This window comes from Nipponia nippon, unplaced genomic scaffold, assembly GCF_047370975.1.
Source record: "Nipponia nippon isolate SJK-2023a ecotype South Korea unplaced genomic scaffold, ASM4737097v1 scaffold_1, whole genome shotgun sequence".
In the NCBI taxonomy this organism is placed as follows: domain Eukaryota; kingdom Metazoa; phylum Chordata; class Aves; order Pelecaniformes; family Threskiornithidae; genus Nipponia; species Nipponia nippon.
In genome coordinates this window covers 14529414-14550766 of record NW_028262290.1, presented here as the reverse complement: position 1 = coordinate 14550766, position 21353 = coordinate 14529414, and the positions used below count along the sequence as shown (strand labels likewise).

Genomic DNA, 21353 nt, shown 5'->3' with positions numbered 1-21353 from the left:
CCTAGGGTTATTAAAGTTCTAAACCAGCATGATTTTTAAAAATAGGTCTACTTTAGGTTATGAGAAAAGTGTTGGCCATGTTCAGTCTCTTCTCTCTTTAAATGTAGACTTCCTTCTGTTTCTCATTTGAACATGTAGTGTTTTGTACAGAGTCACATAAATATTTCTGTGAGGGGAGCATTATTGTTGGAGAGTGAGGGTCAAATCTGTCAGCGTGAAGTCAGTGGACCAAACCGACATATAGTAATTGAGAATTTAATTCATAAATGCAGAAAAAAAAGACCTTGTATGTATGTTTTAGAGCTGCATAGCAGCAGATTTTCTTTTTTTTTTTAATCCAAGGAGTAATCAGAAAATGAGAAATATGGGTACATATCTTCCTGTCCCATTCTCTGGATTTAGATGAACATTTTTCTTCAAGATGAAATATGTTGAAAAACCTAACTTTGCTTTGAGACTGACTGTTTCTGACCCCAAGCGATAGACTTGGATTCTGTAGAGTGTTGAAGGTTCCCAGTTCCCATGAAAGAGAGAGCAATTTGTGTGAGCAGATGTACAGCTCTGCAGGCCATTTTGCATAAGAACATCCCGGAATAAGATGAGATGGGGGAAACCTGCGTTGCTCCTAAATCGCGCAGTTAAAGGGGTGCGCATTGGGCACTACAGAGCTTAGGGTAACTTTTTTGAATGGACTAGTTTCCCACTGGGAACCTCCACAGTCAAGATTCTCTCATCTTGCTTACTGTGTCATACTAGGAGTCTGGGATTGTATAAGTTCATGTGTGACTTTACTTAACAACCTAAATAAAAATAAAAAATGGTTAGCCAGATTTTAAATAACTGTTATAACCTTGAAGTGCATTCTGTGATAGGATCTGTCTGTGCAGACCATTCACCCCTTGCAGAGCTCAGTTGGTTCTACACCTGCACTGAAGTCAATGCCAGCAGGTCTGTTTGCTAAAGCATTATTAACTAACATTGAACAAGGGCTTTTCATGACAATTGCATTTTCTTAAGTGATTTATGAGATTTCATGAGGAGCTGAGACATTGCTCTAATTCCAAAATACTTGCTTTTCTTTTCTCAGTGTGCAAAGCAGCCAAAGCTGACCTAGCGTTCCTGGTGGATGGGTCATGGAGTATTGGAGATGACAATTTCAATAAAATAATTAGCTTTCTCTATAGCACTGTTGGAGCTTTGGATAAGATTGGTCCTGATGGAACACAGGTAATCAACATGTAGAGAGACGGAGGATGCGTGGATTTGACAGGGTGTTTTAGACTAGCACCAGAAGTGAAATGAATCAAAAAGTAATTGACATAATTTCACAGTTCTTTTGAAAATATAAACTGCTTTAGGACAGCATTTTTTTTCAGTATATTCTTTTATACACACCATATGGTGAATATGCCGTGCAACTGTTCAGGGAAGGTTTCACTTGCCGATGGTCCATGAATAAGCAGCATGGGAAGCTGTGCACTGATGCTCGCTAGGGCCATGGTGCCCGGCTGCCCGAAGGGTAAGGGCAGCCACTAATTCGCCTCCCCCAGCCTGGCTTTTACCTGCTAAGATCTGCAAGTGTGCACAGCCCTGGGAGGTCAGCAATGCCTGGCCCTTCCTAAAAGCCCCCAACGGGGAGGGTCTCCCCGGCTCTCACTGCAGCTGGCTCCTGGCTCTGCTGCTTGGCTGGAGGCTGCAGGTGAACCGAGCTGGGCCTGGGGGCTTGTCCTCACCTGTGTCATGCCTCTGCTGTGCATGGAGGCCCTCGGCCGCCCGCGCTGGCTCTGTGTCACCTTCAGCAGTGCCAAATGCAGGCAGTGAATGAAGGAGAGGTGTGATGAGAAGGTGCTGCCCCCCAGGCTGCCCTACTGCCAGCCGACACGGTGGGTGCGTTTGTGGGGCTCTCCAGGGTGGAGTGCCCTGGTCGAGGCCCTGTACAGCACAAATGGGAGCATGTGCTTGTCTTTAAGCATATGAGCAATTCCACCTGCATTCACATGCTTAAAGTTAAACCACATGTTTAAGTGGTTTAAGGCTTAACATGTTAAGAGTGCCAGCAGTGTGCTCAGGTGGCCAAGAGGGCCAATGGCATCCTGGCTTGTGCCAGGAATAGTGTGGCCAGCAGGACCAGGGAGGTGATAGTGCCCCTCTACTCAGCACTGGTGAGGCCGCACCTCGAGTACTGTGTTCAGTTTTGGGCCCCTCACTACAAGAAGGACATGGAGGTGCTGGAGCGTGTCCAGAGAAGGGCAAGGAAGCTGGTGAAGGGCCTAGAGCACAAGTCTTATGGGGAGCGGCTGAGGGAGCTGGGGTTGTTTAGTCTGGAGAAGAGGAGGCTGAGGGGAGACCTTATTGCTCTCTACAACTACCTGACAGGAGGTTGTAGCGAGGTGGGGTTGGTCTCTTTTCGCTAGTAACAAGTGATAGGACGAGGGAGGTTTAGATTGGATATTAGGAAAAACTTCTTCACTGAAAGGGTAGTCAGGCACTGGAACAGGCTGCCCAGGGAAGTGGTTGAGTCTCCATCCCTGGAGGTATTTAAAGGACGGATAGACGTGGTGCTCGAGGACATGGTTTAGTGGTGGACTTGGCAGTGCTAGGTTAACGGTTGGACTCAATGATCTTAAGGGTCTTTTCCAACCTTAACAGTTCTATGATAATATGATTCTATAAATTAATGATATGAATTTTGCTAGCATGAAGGCTAAGTATCATTTCAGTCTCCTGTAATCATTCTAATGAGATTTAAGTTGTGTTAATGTTTTTGGTATTGGTACTCACTGTGGTGTTTATTTCTAAATAAGCTAAAAATGGCATCGATAAGGAAAATTAAAGGTTCATTTATTTAAAATCACATGCTCTACAGAATCTACAGTGCTCAAAATAAAATATAGTATTTACAATGATTGTTCTATTTACGTATTTGTTTAGAGAGATGCTTGAATCTGCTCCAGAAAAGATTATTGAGAAATATATTACTCTTTTAAGTGTTACCTGTATAATATGCAGTTTGGGATAGCATTAAAAATTATTTTTAACTTGTCCAATCCCTGAAGAATGCTCAGTTTTTACTGTTTCTTGCTGTACAGCTATTTTCCCAGAATATAGTCCATGGTGTTTCAGAAACTTATGCACAAGCTTAGGCTTAAGCATGTGAATAGCTCCTTTCAAATCAGCAATGCCACTTACAGAATATGAAGTTCAATATATGTTTTGTGAGTTGTAGGGGTTTAGTGTATAGCATTGAAATACAGGGTCTGGACTCATGTAGTATCATATTTGGGAGGGATGATATTTCAGAATATGTTCTTGCATCTTTCTATTACTTGCATCAGTATTGCTCCCTAACTTAAGTTACTTATGCTAGCTATTAATTCCTGGAGACTGAATAAAGTCCTTGCAGTTCTGTGTATGAGTAACTGTACACTTGTGAGCAGCTGTAACTAGGATTTTGCTTTTGGGCTCAATTGAGAGTGCTTTTGCTAAAGTGGGTATTACTTTTCTCATCCTGTTTGCTGCAGAATGAAACCAGAAAGTGTTAGGTGGCTGCAGAGAGTAAAACTAAGCTTTATTTAGTGAAAGCTTCTTCAGGAAAAAAAAAATTCTGGCTTCAATTTAAGGGTGAAGCAAAGTTACAAGATAAATCCTTGTTTTAAATGTGCTGATTCACTTACTTTTTGCTTATACACTGGGTGGTGCTTTAGTAGTGAACACATCTTCTGTGTGCACAGGTGGCAATAATTCAGTTCAGTGATGATCCCAGGACAGAATTTAAATTGAATGCATACAAAACAAAAGAGACTCTTCTTGAAGCTATTCAGCAAATAGCCTACAAAGGAGGAAATACAAAAACAGGTGAGAAAGGTCATGATTACGATGCAGATTTTCTCCCTCCTACTCTCTAGTATTTCTTTCCCATTTGCTAAGTGGTTTAATGTATCAGTGCAAAAACAGAGAGAACATGATGCCTTCACACTGGAGGTGAAAGGTTGGGCTTTGAAGTTAGAAAGTCTTCGTAATCTGCAGTTTACACCCTTCACCCCCTACTGCTGGGTATTCAGCCCTCTGACCAACAGTGATGTCAAGGACCAGGGAGGAAGGGAGAGAGGCAGCTAGGCAGAAGGGAATGACTTTGGGGACTGTGGAGGGTGGAATGAAATACGAAATCAGCTTGGCAAGTGGGAAAGGGGGAGGGGAGAGAAGGTGGGAGGGAGCTTGCAGAGCATGTAGAAAACAGTGGACAGAGTGGAGAGTCTGTTTGGTAATAAGCCAGGACAGTTAAGCCTCAGTGGTATGTTTAAGACCGGGCTGGGGGAAGATGTCTGTTAACTGAACGTAGTTACATTTTAATTAATCCCTTAAGATAGCTCTCTGATGTGAAGAAATTAAAGATAAGTGCTGAAAGGGTTAAAATCTGTTTTAGTTGGAAACCATATGTTTTATCATTCTCAGACTGCATAGAAATTTCTTGCAGCTGTTGCACTGCATCCAATCTCAGTAGTATCAAAATAACACATTTTCCATTTACTCAAGAAAATGTCGAAATGGCACTTTCAGTTGTTACCTGGACTGTGCCCTACAGTCCAATAAGGGAAGATTTTTGTTATCTTTAACCTGCACAGAATAGCCTTTCCCACACATGCCACGTTCTTGAACTTCACCTTTTGGATTGAAGAAACAAATGGCTGAAGCCATCAAATTTTCAAAGGCTAGGGTCAAAATTACACTTTTCTAAATCTCTATTTTAATAACTATAGAATGCACTAATTTACAGACTACTCAAGACCTAACAGATTTCTCTTTTTATCAATGTCTAACATAATATGAGAAGCCAATAGAAATTGGATCTATCTCACAGTGAAAGTATGTTGTCGATTTTTTCTGTTTCAGGCAAAGCCATTAAACATGCAAGAGAAGTCTTGTTTACGGGAGAGGCAGGCATGAGAAGGGGCATTCCAAAGGTTTTGGTTGTCATTACTGATGGGCGATCACAGGATGATGTGAACAAAGTCTCCAGAGAAATGCAACTAGATGGTAAAATACGTAATTTTAAGAACTATTCACATTTTCCTTTTTCTCATTAATTACAACTACATAAGTGTGGGCATGAGATAACGGTGACATTTGCTCCAGGAAGATTTCCAAGTTTAAAGAAAGCAGACAGCAAACGCTGAGAAACTCAGAATATCACTAGGATATGGTTAGATTCTGGATATTTTTTTTTTTGTGATTAATGCTATTTTTCATTTTGGTGGCAGTGCTAAAATCATGTAGTGGTCAATGGAATTGCTCCCATGATGAAGAATTTAGAGGACATGATCCTGAGAATCTGGACTGTCATCTATGAAGTATAGTCTTATGGTTACCAGCAAACCAAACTGCTTTGTGTTCTATACAAGAGGTCCTTTGAAAATTCTTTCATATGTTCTTTTACTGGTTCTGATCTGCTCTCATGTTACACTAATTACCTTTAGGAATTTTTTTTTAAACCACCAATTTTAGAGCTTTAAGCCGCCGCAGTGTTGTGAGTCTATAAGCATAAGAACTGGATTAGTTGTTGTAGAAATGTCTGATACTGAGGTTTGTATCAAAACCCAAAGGGCACAGTGTGCCATGTGGAACAAAACTAAAGGATGGAAGAAAAAAGCTATCCTTTTAATGTGAGGAGATCTAAGAAGAAATTACATTTGCGCTTTTTTATTTGCCTTTAAAGTTTGGCAGCTATGAAGTTACCAATGTATATTACTGATTCCTGAAACCCAATGCAATTGTTGAGCTTGGCTGCCTGCTTGTATTATTGCTAGATGCTGAGTGCAATGCCTTCATAAATAAAATCATATCACAAAATAGTAGAGCATGCATAACTTGTTTTAAGTGGCAATCAAGAAAATCCCATATTTGTGATTAAATTGGAGTATATGTCTAAGAGGAACAAAAAATGTTCAACTGTCAGGTAAGACTTGCAGTTGCCTTATTAAGTATTAGACTGACAGCGGCCTCGAGAGGAGACGGCATACGGTGGGGGCTCAGTTGCTGACACAAGGGATGTGTCACCTTGGACAAATGTCTTCGTCCTTCCCGTTCCCTTTCGTGCGTGCTGTATGCTTAGGCTGCAGATAAGTTGGAGCAGGTACTGACTTGCATCTGCTAGAGACTGGCATGAAGAGATGCTGATCTTGGATGAGAAATGAAGATGTTGTTATATGTTAAGTCAAAGTTTTGTTACGCTAAAAGCTCCACGGAAGGTGATAAATGCCCTCGGGCCTCATTCAAACTTAAAGGCAGTATTGCTTGACTAGAGTAAATTTGGGACTGAGCCACGCAAGAACAGTATGTCCATTAACAATATTCAGCCTGATGTAGACAGGTTTTTTTCTTTATCTTTTATGGAAAGGAAAATTTTGAAAAACTTCTAGCTAGTTTGCTGCTCCTCAAACATATAGGATACAATTCCCATTTCATGTAAATCTTTGAAGTCAGGCTCAAATTTTGAAAGATATTAATGCAGAATATATAGAACTGACTCAACCAGTGCAGTTAAGTTGCTGATGAAGTGAGAATGCATTTATTTCAGCGTTCACTCATGAGGCAGCAGTGGCTTGAAAACTCTGATTAATATATGGCACAGGAAAAAAAATCTGTAAAAGACCTACAGGAAATTAATTTCTGTGCTTTGTATTTATGATATACTTGATACATGGATATTTTTGTGTGTAATACAGTATAGCATTAAATTAGAAAAGCATTTAAACATATGCTAAATCTTTAAACTACTGAGTAGTCTTATATGTCTTCAAGAAAACACTTAAGCTTTAACTTTAATTAACTGATTAAGCATAAATAGCCAAAAGAAATATCTCACAGAGAATGTATTACCTTTTAGATTACACGCATGAATTTTCTTGTGTTGTTGGATAATAATAAAATTTCCACCTTTGTATTTAATCAGGAAAGGAGCCAGTGCAAATACAGTTGTGTTCATATTGTATTTCTACTCTCTAATGAATGACTCACAAGAGTGCTCTTTTTTCTTTTACAGGTTTCAGCTTTTTTGCTATTGGAGTAGCTGATGCTGACTATTCAGAGTTAGTTAATATTGGCAGCAAGCCCAGTGAAAGACATGTCTTCTTTGTGGATGACTTTGATGCCTTTGCAAAGATTGAAGATGAGCTGATCACTTTTGTTTGTGAAACTGCATCAGCAAGTTAGCCATTTTGACTTATACTTGCTTCTAAAATAAGTGCTAAATACTGGGGGGTTTGTAACTATTAATTTTCTATTAAGAGGTATTCTTAATCTTCTTAACATAATTTACTGCAGATATTATAACTCTGATGTTATTTCCATAAAAGATGAAGGAAATGAAGCTGTTGTGACTTCAAAATAATCAATGGTTCCTTGCTATAAACCCAGAATACAGCCATTAGTTGTCAAAAGCTTATTTAAGATGTGAAACATTGTTAATGGTTCAGAATTTAGTCATAAAAAGTTAATTATATTTTATTTTATTTTCTAGGCTACTTTAACCGTCTTTAAGCTACATTCATTATTACTCAAATCACATGGTTAATTTATTAATGGAGAACTAATCATTAATGTTTGTATTACCAGAGAAAGTAGAAGAGTTGTAGCCTAAGGAAATGCTTAAAACATGCCCAAACTCTTTGAAATCTGTGAAAATGCCACACTTCAGACTCTTTAGGAAAATGAAAGGAAAGACATTCTGGAACAACACCTAATGGTTAGAGGTCAATAATTCACATGCTTTTAGGTGTGCACCCTCAATATGTTTCCTTATATATAAGCCAGGGAGTAGGCAGTGTATAGCTGATGTGAGTCATTTGTGATTGTAAGGAGCACTTGTGCATAGGACTATGGGTTATCAAGGGACCAGAGCTGGTGAACATAAATATGTTGCTTGTGTCCCATCAGTTCTTTGGTTTTGCCCATAAACTCTACTTTCAATGGTAGAGAGAATTTTTAATATTGAGAATGCTCAACAGTAGCATTTATTGGTCACTTGTGCTTGTATTCCAAAAGTGATCTCCAAATATGAGTATCCTGGGGTGCCATATTTCACACCCTGCCTCTAGGCTTATTGATTTCCCAGGGCACCTTTTCTGGAAGAGATTAGTGTGCTTTCTTCCCTGCCAGAAGAAAAATATAAACCAGATTTACAGCTATTCAAAATGTGTGCACGCTACTTAAGGACTGCGTGCAATTCTGGTCTCTGTTGCTCATGAAAGCTATTGTGGAGTTTGAAAAGGTACAGCTGAAGTAATTGAACTTGAAATGGAGTTAGGCTGGAGAAGCTCACAAATGGAGAACGAGGGAGCACTTGGTTAAAATCCAGTATGAGGCATACTTTTTTATGCAGCAGGCAGTGCCTTTGTTGCCACAAGAGGTTGTGAAGGCAGGTTCATAGAAGGATTAGACAAATTCATGGACAACAGATCCATAAAAGGATATTATATGGAACACACAGGGAGGTACCCTTTAACATCTTTGCCACAACCCTTGTGGATCCTGAGGAGCATCAACTGAATGGAGTAGAAAGTGGCCAGGTTTCCATGCCCTTTCTAAACAGCAGCTCCTTTTGCTACTGTTGGGGATAGAGTACTGGGCTGAGTGGATCATTGTTCTGACCCAGTGGGACATCTCTTGTATCCTTAAATATATCTATCTTTCTTTTCCAGCCTGCCCATTGGTAGTTAAAGACGGCAACAATTTTGCAGGTACAGTATTTTTGAGTTAATTTTTGTTCCTGATTTATGGAATGATTTTCATTACCTGGTTTTCACAGTATTAGGCAATAAATTTCCCGTTATGCTAACAGCTGTTAAACAGATGGTGATATGAGACTCTTTGATGCTACTGGCTTTGTCCTTTTTTTTTCCTGTAATGTGGTATTAATTTAAATTAATAGAATGTATATTTTGATACCTTCCAGGATTTAAAATGATGGAGATGTTTGGTTTGGTTGAAAAGGAGTTTTCAGCTGTGGAAGGAGTTTCAATGGAACCTGGTACATTTAATGTTTACCCATGTTACAGACTGCACAAGGATGCCCTGGTATCCCAGCCTACCAAGTATGTATTAACATATAAATATTCATAACACACATGAAGATGATTGTCCAGTGCAGGCAATTATTCATTTCAGGGACCAGTATTTTCATGTCAGAAGAGCAGAGATGCTAGTGTGTATCTACATTATACTAAGTTTCATTCAAAAATAGAAGTTGTGGGTAAGCCCAGTGGCTATTTTGGGTTTCCCACATGAGCCAGTTTCAGGCTTGTGCCAGTTTAGCACCTAGCAATTTCATGCAGACATATGTTTGGGCAGATTCCAGTGTGTAGTACTTTGTGAAAGGTGCTTCTGGAATGCAGGTTGAAGTCTCATAGAGTGCAGCATGTCTTTGAAGCGGGGGTCAGAATGAGAACCTGCTTTAGCTGTCCTCAGTCACTTTTACTTCACTCTATGTCCATTCATTGATTACAAAGGAAGATTATCTCCTCATGCTGAAATGAGTCTGTGTGAACACCATCTAGTACCTTCCTGGGAGGCAGGACATCGTTCAGTCACAAGGACTGTGTCCTGGGAGAGATATGGAGGAGGTGATGAAGAAACCTTCCATCGAACTTTTACAGTCATTCCTCAGAGAGGAAGTGATGGAAACTTTCCATTTCTTCTATGAACAGTGTGTATGTTGTGTTTGGTTCCTCTCAGTCCAGTCCCCCACTTTGTATTAAGTGGCACTAGAGAAAAGCAGTGGCCCTGCTGGATTAAACATGGGAAGATGTAACAAAAAGTATTCTTTAGCTGAGATAAATAAGAAAGAAAACCAGTGGGAAATTACTTTTAAAGTTTAGATTAGATGTCATCTCAGTCTTTTTGTGTGATTATCCTGTTGTGTCCCAGTTGGAGCTATACGTCTTGGAGCTGTTTCACATTCTCTGTGTTTAGTTTCCTCCGAGTCTAGATGGACTGAAATTTCCAGGGATTAGCATTTCTCACTGCTTTTTCCCTTTCTGCTTCTTTCTAATCGGATCTGCTGCATTTATATGCTCTTCTCGAGCTGCCACCCCAGCCCAATCTTACTGCTTCATTAGGCTTTCACTCCCTTTCATGGTTGAGAGAATACCTTTCTCTTGATGATCTACAGGTACGTCTGAATAATACCACTTGTTTTTGTAATCTCCTCTGTGCACTGAATGCCATTAATGTTATTCTTCTTTTTAAGCTCTGTATCCCCAAACCTTGTGTTTGCATCACCCTGCTTATTGAATTTTCTTTCGTTCATTGTATAGCAGGCATACTGTAAGGCTTTTTTCTTATACCTATTGAGTTCCCTCTCTCTTTCCTCTATGGGAAATGTGCAGTGTAAATTCACGTTTGATCATCTACAGACACTGTGCAGAATATATTGATTATATATCACATTTAACTCCTTTTCCAGCATGATTCATATCTATACGTCTTATATGTGCCAGAAACACTTTAGAAGGAATGAATCATAGTTGGGGAAAAACAAATCGATTGAATAACTTCTTCAGATCCCTTTACTATGATTTTAGGGAATCGGGCTAATTAACATTTTCAAAATACAGTCAGTCATTTCAAACACTTGTCCAAATGTCCCACTTTGGGATTTGACAACGAAAGGTTAAATTACATTGGAACTACCAAATAACAAATTTTAGGAAATGGCATGAGATAACATACTTCTTCTATATCATAAACTTCCTCCCTCTTCTGCAAAAATTCTGGGAGAACAGATTGTATTTCTGTATGTGTGATCTGTTTTGACTTCATTTTCTTATATATTGGCTTTGAAATGTATAAACTACATTCCCTATAATTTATAAAGCTTCCTGTGACAGTCTCTGTCACTCCTAATTTTAATCCATTAGTAATGGTTTAATGACAAAGGACATGTCTATTGAGATTGGTCTTCCAAGCAACTTCTATTTTCATTGTCTGTTAAACCAGACAATAGCAAAGGTCTTGCAAGTGGCTACTGTTTTTTAAAAGCTTTTAATATAATTAATTTCAGCTTTACTTCAAATTGACCTCCGATTTGATCTTCAGATTAAAAAAAAAATTAATAGTTAAGGGCAATTTTGTAAATTTCAAGGGAAAAGATAACTTCTCCATTCTTCATAAATATTCTTTTGATAGTTATCAAGTTGAGTAGATTTTGCAAACGCTTATTCATATTAGTTCTCAGTCTTGATTTCCGGAGAAACATGCAGAGTAATAGAAAGCGCGTTAAGTGAACATCTGGTGAGTAAATCACCAGATTTAATGTTTGTTTCAGTTTAAAAGACATTGTTTCTCTTACAGGTATTTGCATCCTGAAGGTCTCCCATCTGATTACACCATTACATTTCTCTTTCGTATACTCCCCGACACACCTCAGGAGCCATTTGCTCTTTGGGAGATTTTGAATGAAGGATATGAACCACTGGTTGGAGTTATTTTAGATAGTATGTATTTTGTGTTTTATCAGTGACTTTTTCTTTAACTGTATGAAAGATTCATTCTGTGTCTAGATTTATTATTGCCAATGTTTTAATCTGCTGCCAGAACAACTACCTGAATCTGGAAGGTGATAGTCTCTAATGGATGTTTTTTTAGATTTAATTTAACTGAGTTTAATGTGGAGTTAGAGTTGAATTTTGAGTACATTGCTCTAAACTGGGAGGAATGATACTGAAATCCGAAGAGCTGTACTAGATGTAAATTGATGTGAGGGAGGTACTCATTCGCTTTTAAAATTTCCACTGCCCTGAATCTGGTTCTAATAGAATCTATCTTGATATATGCCAGTGGTACTGACAGTACAGTATACATAGAGGCAATGCAGTCTGGTGGAGAGCAGACTTAGAGCTAGAGACACAAACTCTTGATGACTCTCTTCATTTCCGCTTGATTTGACTTCCACAACTGTAAAACAGGGTTTATAATTTAGAAAGTTTCCATATTTACTCTTGAAAAGATGTAGATACTATGATAACTGTTCTTCATAGCTGCCAATTTTAAAAGAGATATATTAGTACTATCTTTCTGTCTTTCCTAGAATTTTTTAGATACGTCACCTTGAAATGGGTGGGAATTAGGCATTTAGTTAGTTTGTGGATCCGTGCCTCCTTTTATTGTCCAAGTCCCACAGAGAACTAGTGGGAGAGTGGGATCAGGTAGACGTGGGTGAGGTAGACTCCCAACTATTGGCCCATCCTTCCTGCCGAACCAGGAAAGAGCATTTCCCTGAGATAACTTGTTATTTCTGGTAAACTTCAGTATATCACTTATGAATGTGTTTTAATGACATCTTTGGTCTTCTTTATTAAACACAAAATTGACCCTTTCAAAGAGTGTGTCAGGCCTTTTCTTCCTCTAACACAGAGCCCTTATTTTTATTCTCACACAGATGGTGGTAAAACTCTGACTTTCTTTAACTACGACTACAAAGGAGATTTTCAAACCGTGACTTTTGAAGGTCCTGAAATAAGGAAGATATTTTATGGGAGTTTTCATAAGGTTAGTAATGGTAATAGGAAAAAAAAAAAAAGCACTCTGAATACAGTTTTGGGAATTTTTCATGTTTTGAAAGCTTCTTTTATGTGGTCAACCGCTGCCAGAAGAAATGTATTTTGCATATTCAGAATCATCTACCAAACTGTCTTAAGTCTCTTTGCAATATTGAATTAACATTGAACAAATCATAGTTTTTACGATGAAGCTGATGTGTTCAATTTTCATCTCATGCTTTGTGCCTGTATTTTAGAGTTGATTAAAAATACTTGCCTTGAAAAGTAATTTAGAAATACATTGGCTTTTCCTTCTAAGGTTTGGATTGGCAATGTCACTCAAAACGAAAAGTCCAGCAAAAAAAAATTATCCCCCTTTTGACCAGAGTTGTTATTTTTAAACATATTTTAAGGGCTATGCCATGTCGAACTTTTCTTGGCTGTTAGAGAACTCGTAACATTCTTTCCGAAAGCAGATGAAGTAGTGCTGGGATTGTAGCACATATTTGTTGTGGAAGGTGCTTTTGTTGTTCACTTTTATTCCTGATGTTTGTAACTTTCCTAAACAAAAAAAGGAGACTGTGGATTGAGAGACAGTATTTACAGAGCTTCACTTTTCTGTACTTCCTGTTTAATCGATGGAGCGGGAAGGGGAAGGTAGGTCAGAACTGGGGTCTAATTCTGACTCTCGAGTTGCGCTTTGGAGGAATACATGAGGCTTTAGCAAATTCTCCTCTAAAGCATTTTTTGGCGTTTTGAATGATGATCCTTGCTATATATGTGTTTGAAAGGTGTGGGAGACCAAATTCATAGCAGCTTTTCAGTTATTTAGGTCCAGCTGAGCCCGGAGCCAAGCAGCTACAGGACCCCTTCCTGGCATTCTCTCACCTTGGGCTCCCATCTCCACGTAGTGTACTGGTACAGAGCAGATACTGCATTTTTACCAGTTCTTCATCAGGTTTCCCCTTCACCTCCCCAAATTGCTGTTTTCTTTGCTTAACTGAGAGTTTGCTCATGAGAGGACGGTTGTGGCTAGGATTGTCCTCTCTGCTGGGAATGTCTTTGCTGCATTAGTGATGGACAGCAGAAGGGAGCAACTTTGTTATTGTGCTCTGCTTTTCTGTACTGTGTTTGATGTGATTTGATTTTTTTCAGTGTGAAAACTTCACTATGAAAGGTTTTGCTGTGTGCTTAATGTGTAATTTACAGACTAAATTTTACTGCTTATTTTTGGCTTTTGCAAGTAGCTATAAAGGATGTACTGGTGAAATCCAATGCTATATAGCAGGATCATACAAGGCCCAGGAATTATTAGTGACCACATAAATCAAGGGCTCTTTGGGATCTGGGTGGTATATGAACATTGTGTAGAACTTTTGTCAGGGATAAATTATTTTCTTACTGAATAAATTATGTAAGGTGCCAATTTGTATGCAAATGTTCCATAAGCAGAAAAATTAAGCTAAATTAATTAAACAGATTAGAATCATAGAATAATTCAGGTTGGAAGGGACCTCTAGAGGTCACCTAGATTATTTACTATGGATTATTCTCTGAGTTTTGTTAGCAAACATGGAGTTAGGAGCTCATTTCAAAAAATGCCCCCTTTTCCTGGGTTATTAGTATATCCTATGGGCTCCTTTGTATGTTAAAGCGTCTTTTCTTTTGTCTAGTTGCATGTTGTTATCAGCAAGACTACGGCCAAAATAATTATTGACTGCAAGCAAGTAGGTGAGAAGACCATTAATGCAGCAGGGAATATTAGTTCTGATGGCATAGAAGTGCTGGGAAGAATGGTCAGATCCAGAGGACCAAGAGACAACTCTGCACCAGTGAGTAGAACAAGAACAATTCTTTAAACCATTTAAAATATCCTAAAAACAAGCATTTGGGATCTTTGCAGTTAGTTTTAAGTTGAAGCAGAGTGAACTGGTATATTGAAACAGTAAAGTTCCAGCATTTCAGAAATTCTGCAAAAGACTGCAATAGTTCTCAACTTGCGCAAATTCTATTTTTGATTATTTTAATCAATGAAATCACTAGATTATCATTGTTCAAATGTTATTCTCAAACACACATGTGAACACAGTCGATACACTCAGATATGATTTGTGTTCGAAACTTCATTACACAGAATAATACCATGTATAACTCCTTTGCCTGGAGTCATTTAAACTTTGTTTTGAGTGGTAATTATTACCCGTGTCTCTTGCTCCTTTCCTCTCTTTGTTTGTCCCCAAGCTCACTGTCTGTTCATTAAATAATTGAACTAGTTTGACACAGATGGCCCCCCAAAACCCCTGTATATGTATATGTATATGTAGTTCTTTTATAATACAAAATATTTTAAACGTGAAAGATCCTCCCCAAGATTAAGTCCTCTTTCGTTCCTCTGAAATTATTCTCCTAGAAGCAGTAATTGATCATTCTGTTTGCATGGCAACCTATGGGAGTCTTTCCATTTTGTTTCAGATGTCATTAAGAAGGTTTGTTTGGGTTTTTCAGGTATATTTAGTTGTTGAAGAAGAATTGACAGTCTGACGATGATCTTGGGAAGGCTTCTTTGCTGTGCTGTTTGCTAATTTTATTTGAACTTTCTTGACCCTAGAATGAGGTTAGCAGAGAATGTGAACCTTGAACTCAAGGCTTGATTTGAATAAGAATGAGGTTTCAAAAATGTATTTATTTGCTACTATATGGAAATAGTCTTGTTTAGTAAAAAATAAGCCCTCAGAATATATCTCTGTGTACAAAAAGGAGCCTTTGGGCCTTAAACTTATGGATAATAATTATATCAAGCCTGTAAAGATAATTACACAGAGAAATCTTTGTGGTCACATTCCAATAGAAACAGAAAAAGGCAAACTTAGGAAATCTTGGAATTAGAGACAGCTTTGTAAAGAAGTGGAAAGAAATGGTGTCTTTTGTTAGAACCCAGGAATCTATAAAAGACAAGTCAGACTGCCCACTCACTGAAAAATTTGGTTTTGTTCAAATGAAATGTAAAACTGATGTAAGACTACAAATGTGTAGCTGAAGATGAAAATTCTTTACTCTGTAGTACTGTTTAGCTGCCTTCAGATATTACCACGTATACCAAATTACAAGCAGGTCAAGAAAGCACCCAAATACCATTCTTTAAAGTCTCCATTCTGCACATTTTATTCATGTTGAGTAGAACTTGTGTGAATAGTCACATTTGAGGCATGAATGAGTTGCTTTCTGCTACTCCAAAAATTAGAGGACATCAAAGGAAGCTAGTAGGAGGCAGGATAGTGGTTCTTCTCACAACAGGTAGTAGATAAGTGCAGCTCCTTGCTGTAGAATTTTGTGGGTGCTAAATATTTACATAGATTGTAGGGAAGCCTGGACAAATGAATGAAAGGAAAATATTGGTTGTTAATAAATCTGGGGCAGGAAATCCCTGATCTGAAAGTCATTGGAAGGTAGTAGACTGTAAGGTAGAAGTATGACTACACCCTTGTGCTTCATTAAATATCACTTGTGCCACCATTGGAAATAGAATACTGGGATTTAGCCCATTCCAGTATCTTCACAGTTTTGAGAGGTTCATGAAGGCAGGCATACAAGAAAAATTCCTTTTTGTAAAACATTTTGAAAATGGGGGTTTGTTGATAGTTCCGAAAATTTCTTTTTTTCATCAGCTGCATTTTCATGAAATGCTTTAATCTTAGTTTGAGAGATGCTTATTACATAAAATAAAAACAGGCAGGCAGTTATTTTGGAATAAAATTGTGGATGTTTTGTTCTTACTGTATTCAAATGGAACAGTTTAACATTGTCAGAACGTTTTTAGTGTGGTTTTTTAATAAATGAATCCAGTGCAATCACCTGCATTTTGCAAAATGTTTCAATTTTAAGGGAATATAATTATATCAGAGGGTTTTTTGTTTTTTTTTTTTTTCCCATCAATGCATGTGGTGTACAACAGTTCAAGGAACAGGCAGAAACAGAGATCAAAAGGGCAAAAAGGGGATTAGGCTAAAGGTGCCTAGACCTTTTAACATCCCTTAATAGCGAGGCATCTCTGGATTAGACACTCCAGCCACCTAGAGCAATGAAACCTGACCATGACATGCAGCACATAATGTTCTTTATTCCTTCAGTGGAATTTAATGAAAAGTCCAGCTTTAAAACATTGTTTATTTACAATTCACAATCCTTCTCTTTATTGATATTTCCTTTTCTTTTAAATTTAACTTGTTTACCACCGTGAATACATACTGTCAAAAAAAGTAGTGTGTGATGTGGTCCGGTCTTGAGAAATCTTTGCAGAACTGTAGCCTAATCAGATGAGGATGGGCAGACTTTTACGTCTTACTGGTTCTCCTTGCAGGGCTGGATATTTAGAAAGCAAAATCACTGTGAATATAAAGAATTATGAATAAATGTTTAACAGTAGCAAAGAAAGCTTTGTTTAGTTATTTAGCTTGAGTCAGAGCAACCCACATAGTATTTTAAAATAAGAATACTGAGTCATTCAATCTTTGGATGGTGAATGCAGCAATTCAGGGAATGTCTATTTGCTCTTTATTTTACACCAACATGCTTTATCACTATGTATCTCTAGATTGTTTAATCCAGAGAAAATGAATGCATATAGATGTCTATGTAGGACTGCAGAAATTTAGCCAATACTGTCAACCTTCTGTTGTTGAGGATAACAGAATAGCTTGGGATGGACTGTTATGGAAAAAGTGGCAATGCTACGTACTTCTGAACCTAACCTTCACAACCATCTCAGGTGTTTCTGCACTCCTTTTCTGGGATGTCTTATTTGGTTAAGTGTAATATCATGCAAATGCCCAGTGTCATTCTGAGTCCCAGAGCAGTATGTTCATGCATGTTCATGTGCTACTGTGCTCAAGCTAATGAGTCTTCCCCTAATTAGTAGCTTTGGGATGTGTAGCAAACAGGCATCTAAGTGGCTTCACATGGAGCCAGCTTGCATTTGACATAGCCAGGGACACAGACTTGTTGGACTCAGGATAGACCTTTGTGGAGCCAAACTAATGGTCCAAAAGCTGCCTTCGTGCTGCGCTTCAGCTGTCTAAGGTATTTAGCATGGAGCCAGCTCACACGTGTCTGCACCTGTAGTACAGCATATCCACAAACGAGCTGATCTGCTGGCAGATAAGAATTTCTATGTGTATGAATGTATTCTTTTGTTTAAAATATAACATTTGACTTATATAAGAAAAAAAATGAGGCAAAACCAAAGGTGCACATATGTAGTTCATTTTAAGAGATTTAAAAGCAGTTTTAAGAAAGTCTTTAAATTCACTCCTCTGTTCTAGTGTTAAACTAATGCCACTGAAAATAATAATGGGAGCAAAACCAAAGAGAGTTCTATCTCTAGCAGTTCCTCACATTTTTTAACATGTGGGGTTAATTTAATGGGATGTTCTGTTCCATTCCCGTCTATTCAGTATGCACATAAATGAGGCATGGAAAAAGAATAGAAATAGTAACAGAAGAAAGCTTCATCTCTCTAGACCCCTTTGTTCAGTTCAAGGCTGTAAATGAGACAATTGGTTTTACCATTGAGTCCTATTTAGTATATTGTTTCTGAGTATCTAACAGCCATTATTTTTACCAAATGCGTGTGTTCTTGTAGATTAAATTTTTGTCCAAACCATGTTCCCAGACCTGTGGTGGGAATTTTATTTTCTGCCCGATGTTGTCATGTGTTGAGCAAGCTTTTCACCATCCTTAAACTTTCGTTGCCTGGGGATAATATGGATAAGAGAGGGCATATTGTAAAGGCTCCATTTTGCACTGATCTTAAAACTAACAGTCATTTTGTACATCACCCTTGTTTTGAAACAGTTGCAGTTACAGATGTTTGACATTGTTTGTGCTACCTCATGGGCTAATCGGGACAAATGCTGTGAGCTTCCTGGCTTGGTAAGAAACCTCCTTCAATAACTGTAGAATTTACCTTTTACTTTCCCCTTTATTGAGACAAATGTTTGAATGGAAAAGGATGGTTAAGAGTTTTTAAAAAAGCTCAAGCCTGTTTGGATTACTTGCCCTATTGAAAGTCAATGTGATGCATGTTTCTAAATCAATTAGGTGCTTTTGAGGCATCCACATAATACTGTGTCTTAGAGTCATAAAATTCTTAACTTCTGAATCGAAGTTTTGGACATCATTCTCTTCCTGTCTTGATCTTTCCTTAGAGAGATGAGGAAAATTGCCCTGCCCTTCCTCATTCTTGTTCCTGTTCAGAAGCTAATAAGGGTCCCCTTGGACCTCCTGGACCACCGGTAAGGTTTTATTCAGGTTTGTAGTCAACTGTACCAAATAGTCCACTGGCCACCTTTATTCCAAGACATGTGAATATACTGCCATTGTATAACTAGTAAGGTTAAATTAGGGTTTTAAGTGTGGGCCAAGAGATAAAATTACATTCAATTTACAGCAAAGATGCCAAGTAATATGCTGTAAAAAAAACCTTCTCACCCAATAAGTCAAATTTTTAATGGTTTAATCAAGACTTGAAACAGTTAGGGTAATCTTTAGACCTTGAACCCTGTTACCTGTCTGTAGCATTAGTAGATATATCATAGTTAGTGCCATTTATTTTCAAATTTTTAATTGCCTGCTATCTGTCTACTCTAGCACATGTGTATTAAATGTAGCTTGTAGTTTAGCTTTCTGAAATGCTCAGCTTACAGTATTCTTATGAATTAAAGATACAGGGTATGACAATGCCACTTGTGTGATAAATGATGAAAGACTTTTCTGTCCTAAAAGCACTACCTAAGTACAATACTTATTGGAAAGCAGAACTGGAAAGTGCTGGTTCTTCTGAGAGCTCCTGAGGCTCCCAGAGGCACCCAAAAGCCATGAAGGGAAGAGAGGATGAAATGAACTGTCTTTGGTGAAAGCTGAATTGAAACTTTTTCCAGCTTGCCAGTGAATGATGAAATACACCCTGTCACAACCTTTAACTATACTTTGTGGTGTTACTTTGATAGCACTCATCTAAGTTTTACTGTGTAAATGTTAAGTAAGTGCATATCTAAGTTCCTTGCTTAACCAGCGGAACTAGATAGTCTCTTCTAAGAAGAATGATGAAGGAGTTAGTATGTGAATTATTACAGGAGCCTGACCCCTACAAATCAATGGGCCCTGATGCCAACCACCCGAGGGTGTTGAGAGCGCTGGCTGATGTCATTGCGGGGCCACTCTCTATAATCTTTGAGAAGTCGTGGAGATCAGGGGATGTCCCAGAGGACTGGAGGAAGGCAAATGTTACCCCTATCTGTAAGAAGGGCTCAAGGGAGGATCCGGGTAATTATAGGCCCATCAGTCTTACTTCAATCCCTGGGAAAGTCGTGGAATGGATCCTTCTGGGGGCCATCATGAGTCAAATGAAGCATGCGATTGGGAAAAGCCAACACGGCTTCACCAAGGGCAGATTGTGCCTGACAAATCTGGTGGCCTTCTATGATAAAGTGACCTGCTCGGTTGACATGAGGCAAGCGGTCGACGTTGTCTACTTGGACTTCTCCAAAGCTTTTGATACGCTTCCCCACGGCCTCCTCCTGGAGAAACTGATGCATTATGGCCTGGACAAGTGGTCTGTGCAGTGGGTGAGGAACTGGCTGATGGGCCACACCAAAAGGGTGGTGGTAAATGGCTCTTTTTCAAACTGGCAACCCGTCACAAGTGGGGGTCCCCCAGGGATTGATATTGGGCCCAACGCTATTCAATACCTTCATAAGCCATCTGGATAACGGGATCAAGTGTAGCCTGATGAAGTTTGCAGATGACACCAAATAGAGCAGGGAAGTAGACACTCTGGAACGGAGAGCCATCCTGCAGGAAGAGCTGGATAGGCTGGAAGAGTGGGCTAACAGGAACCTTAGGAAGTTTAACAAGGACAAGTGTAAGGTCTTGCACCTGGGAAAACATAATCCAGGAGTGCAGCTCAGACTGGGATCCACCTGGCCGGAGAGCAGCTCCGTGGAAAGGGACCTGGGGGTCCTGGTGGGCAGGAAGCTCAACATGAGTGAACAGTGTGCTGCTGCAGCCAAGAAGGCCAATAGGATGCTGGGTTGCATCAAAAAGGGCATCACCAGCAGAGATAAAGAAATCATTATCCCACTCTACTTGGCGCTTGTCAGGCCACCCCTGGAATACTGTGTACAGTTCTGGTCCCCGTTATACAAAAAAGATGTGGACAGGCTGGAGGGGTCCAGAGAAGGGCCACCAAGATGATCAAGGGTCTGGGAAGCCTGCAGTATGAGGCTAGGCTGAGAGAGCTGGGCTTGTTCAGCCTTGAGAAAAGGAGGCTAAGAGGTGATCTCATCACCATGTACCAGTGCTTAAAGGGGAGCTACAAAGAAGATGGAGACTCCCTTTTTACAAGGAGTCACATGGTGAGGACAAGGGGTAACGGGTACAAGTTACTCCTGGGGAGATTCCGATTGGACATGAGAGGTAAGTTTTTCACAATGAGAACAATCATTGGAATAATCTCCCCAGGGAAGTGGTTGACTCTGCTACGCTGAACACGTTTAAGACTCAGCTGGACATGGTGCTGGCGCATCTTGTCTAGACGGTGCTAGAAAGGTTGGACCAGATGATCCTTGAGGTCCCTTCCAACCTGGTATTCTATGATTAATTATTTAACTTTCCGTCCATCTCAGCGTAGTATCTTAGAAAGATGGAATATATCTCCTTCCTCTTTACTGGCTTGTGGAATAACTCAGACAATGGAACAGACCAGACAACGGAGATGCAGGTCACTAAAGTTAGATAACTCAGTCTCACATCCCAAGGCTGATT

The 21353-nt window shown here is 39.1% G+C and overlaps 1 protein-coding gene across 7 annotated transcripts in view; it reads left to right on the top strand.

Annotated features, from left to right (window-relative positions):
• The window catches only part of COL14A1 (collagen type XIV alpha 1 chain), a 129868-nt gene that overhangs the window by 75731 nt on the left and 32784 nt on the right, over positions 1-21353 (top strand). For all 7 annotated transcript variants that reach the window (XM_087747008.1, XM_087746995.1, XM_087747000.1 and 4 more), the window contains 11 exons: positions 1088-1227; positions 3732-3855; positions 4891-5034; positions 7040-7204; positions 8697-8735; positions 8951-9089; positions 11347-11489; positions 12434-12543; positions 14207-14365; positions 18384-18461; positions 18737-18823. In XM_087747008.1, coding sequence (XP_087603134.1) covers positions 1088-1227; positions 3732-3855; positions 4891-5034; positions 7040-7204; positions 8697-8735; positions 8951-9089; positions 11347-11489; positions 12434-12543; positions 14207-14365; positions 18384-18461; positions 18737-18823 — 1328 coding nt within the window. The remainder of the gene's footprint in view (positions 1-1087; positions 1228-3731; positions 3856-4890; positions 5035-7039; positions 7205-8696; positions 8736-8950; positions 9090-11346; positions 11490-12433; positions 12544-14206; positions 14366-18383; positions 18462-18736; positions 18824-21353) is intronic.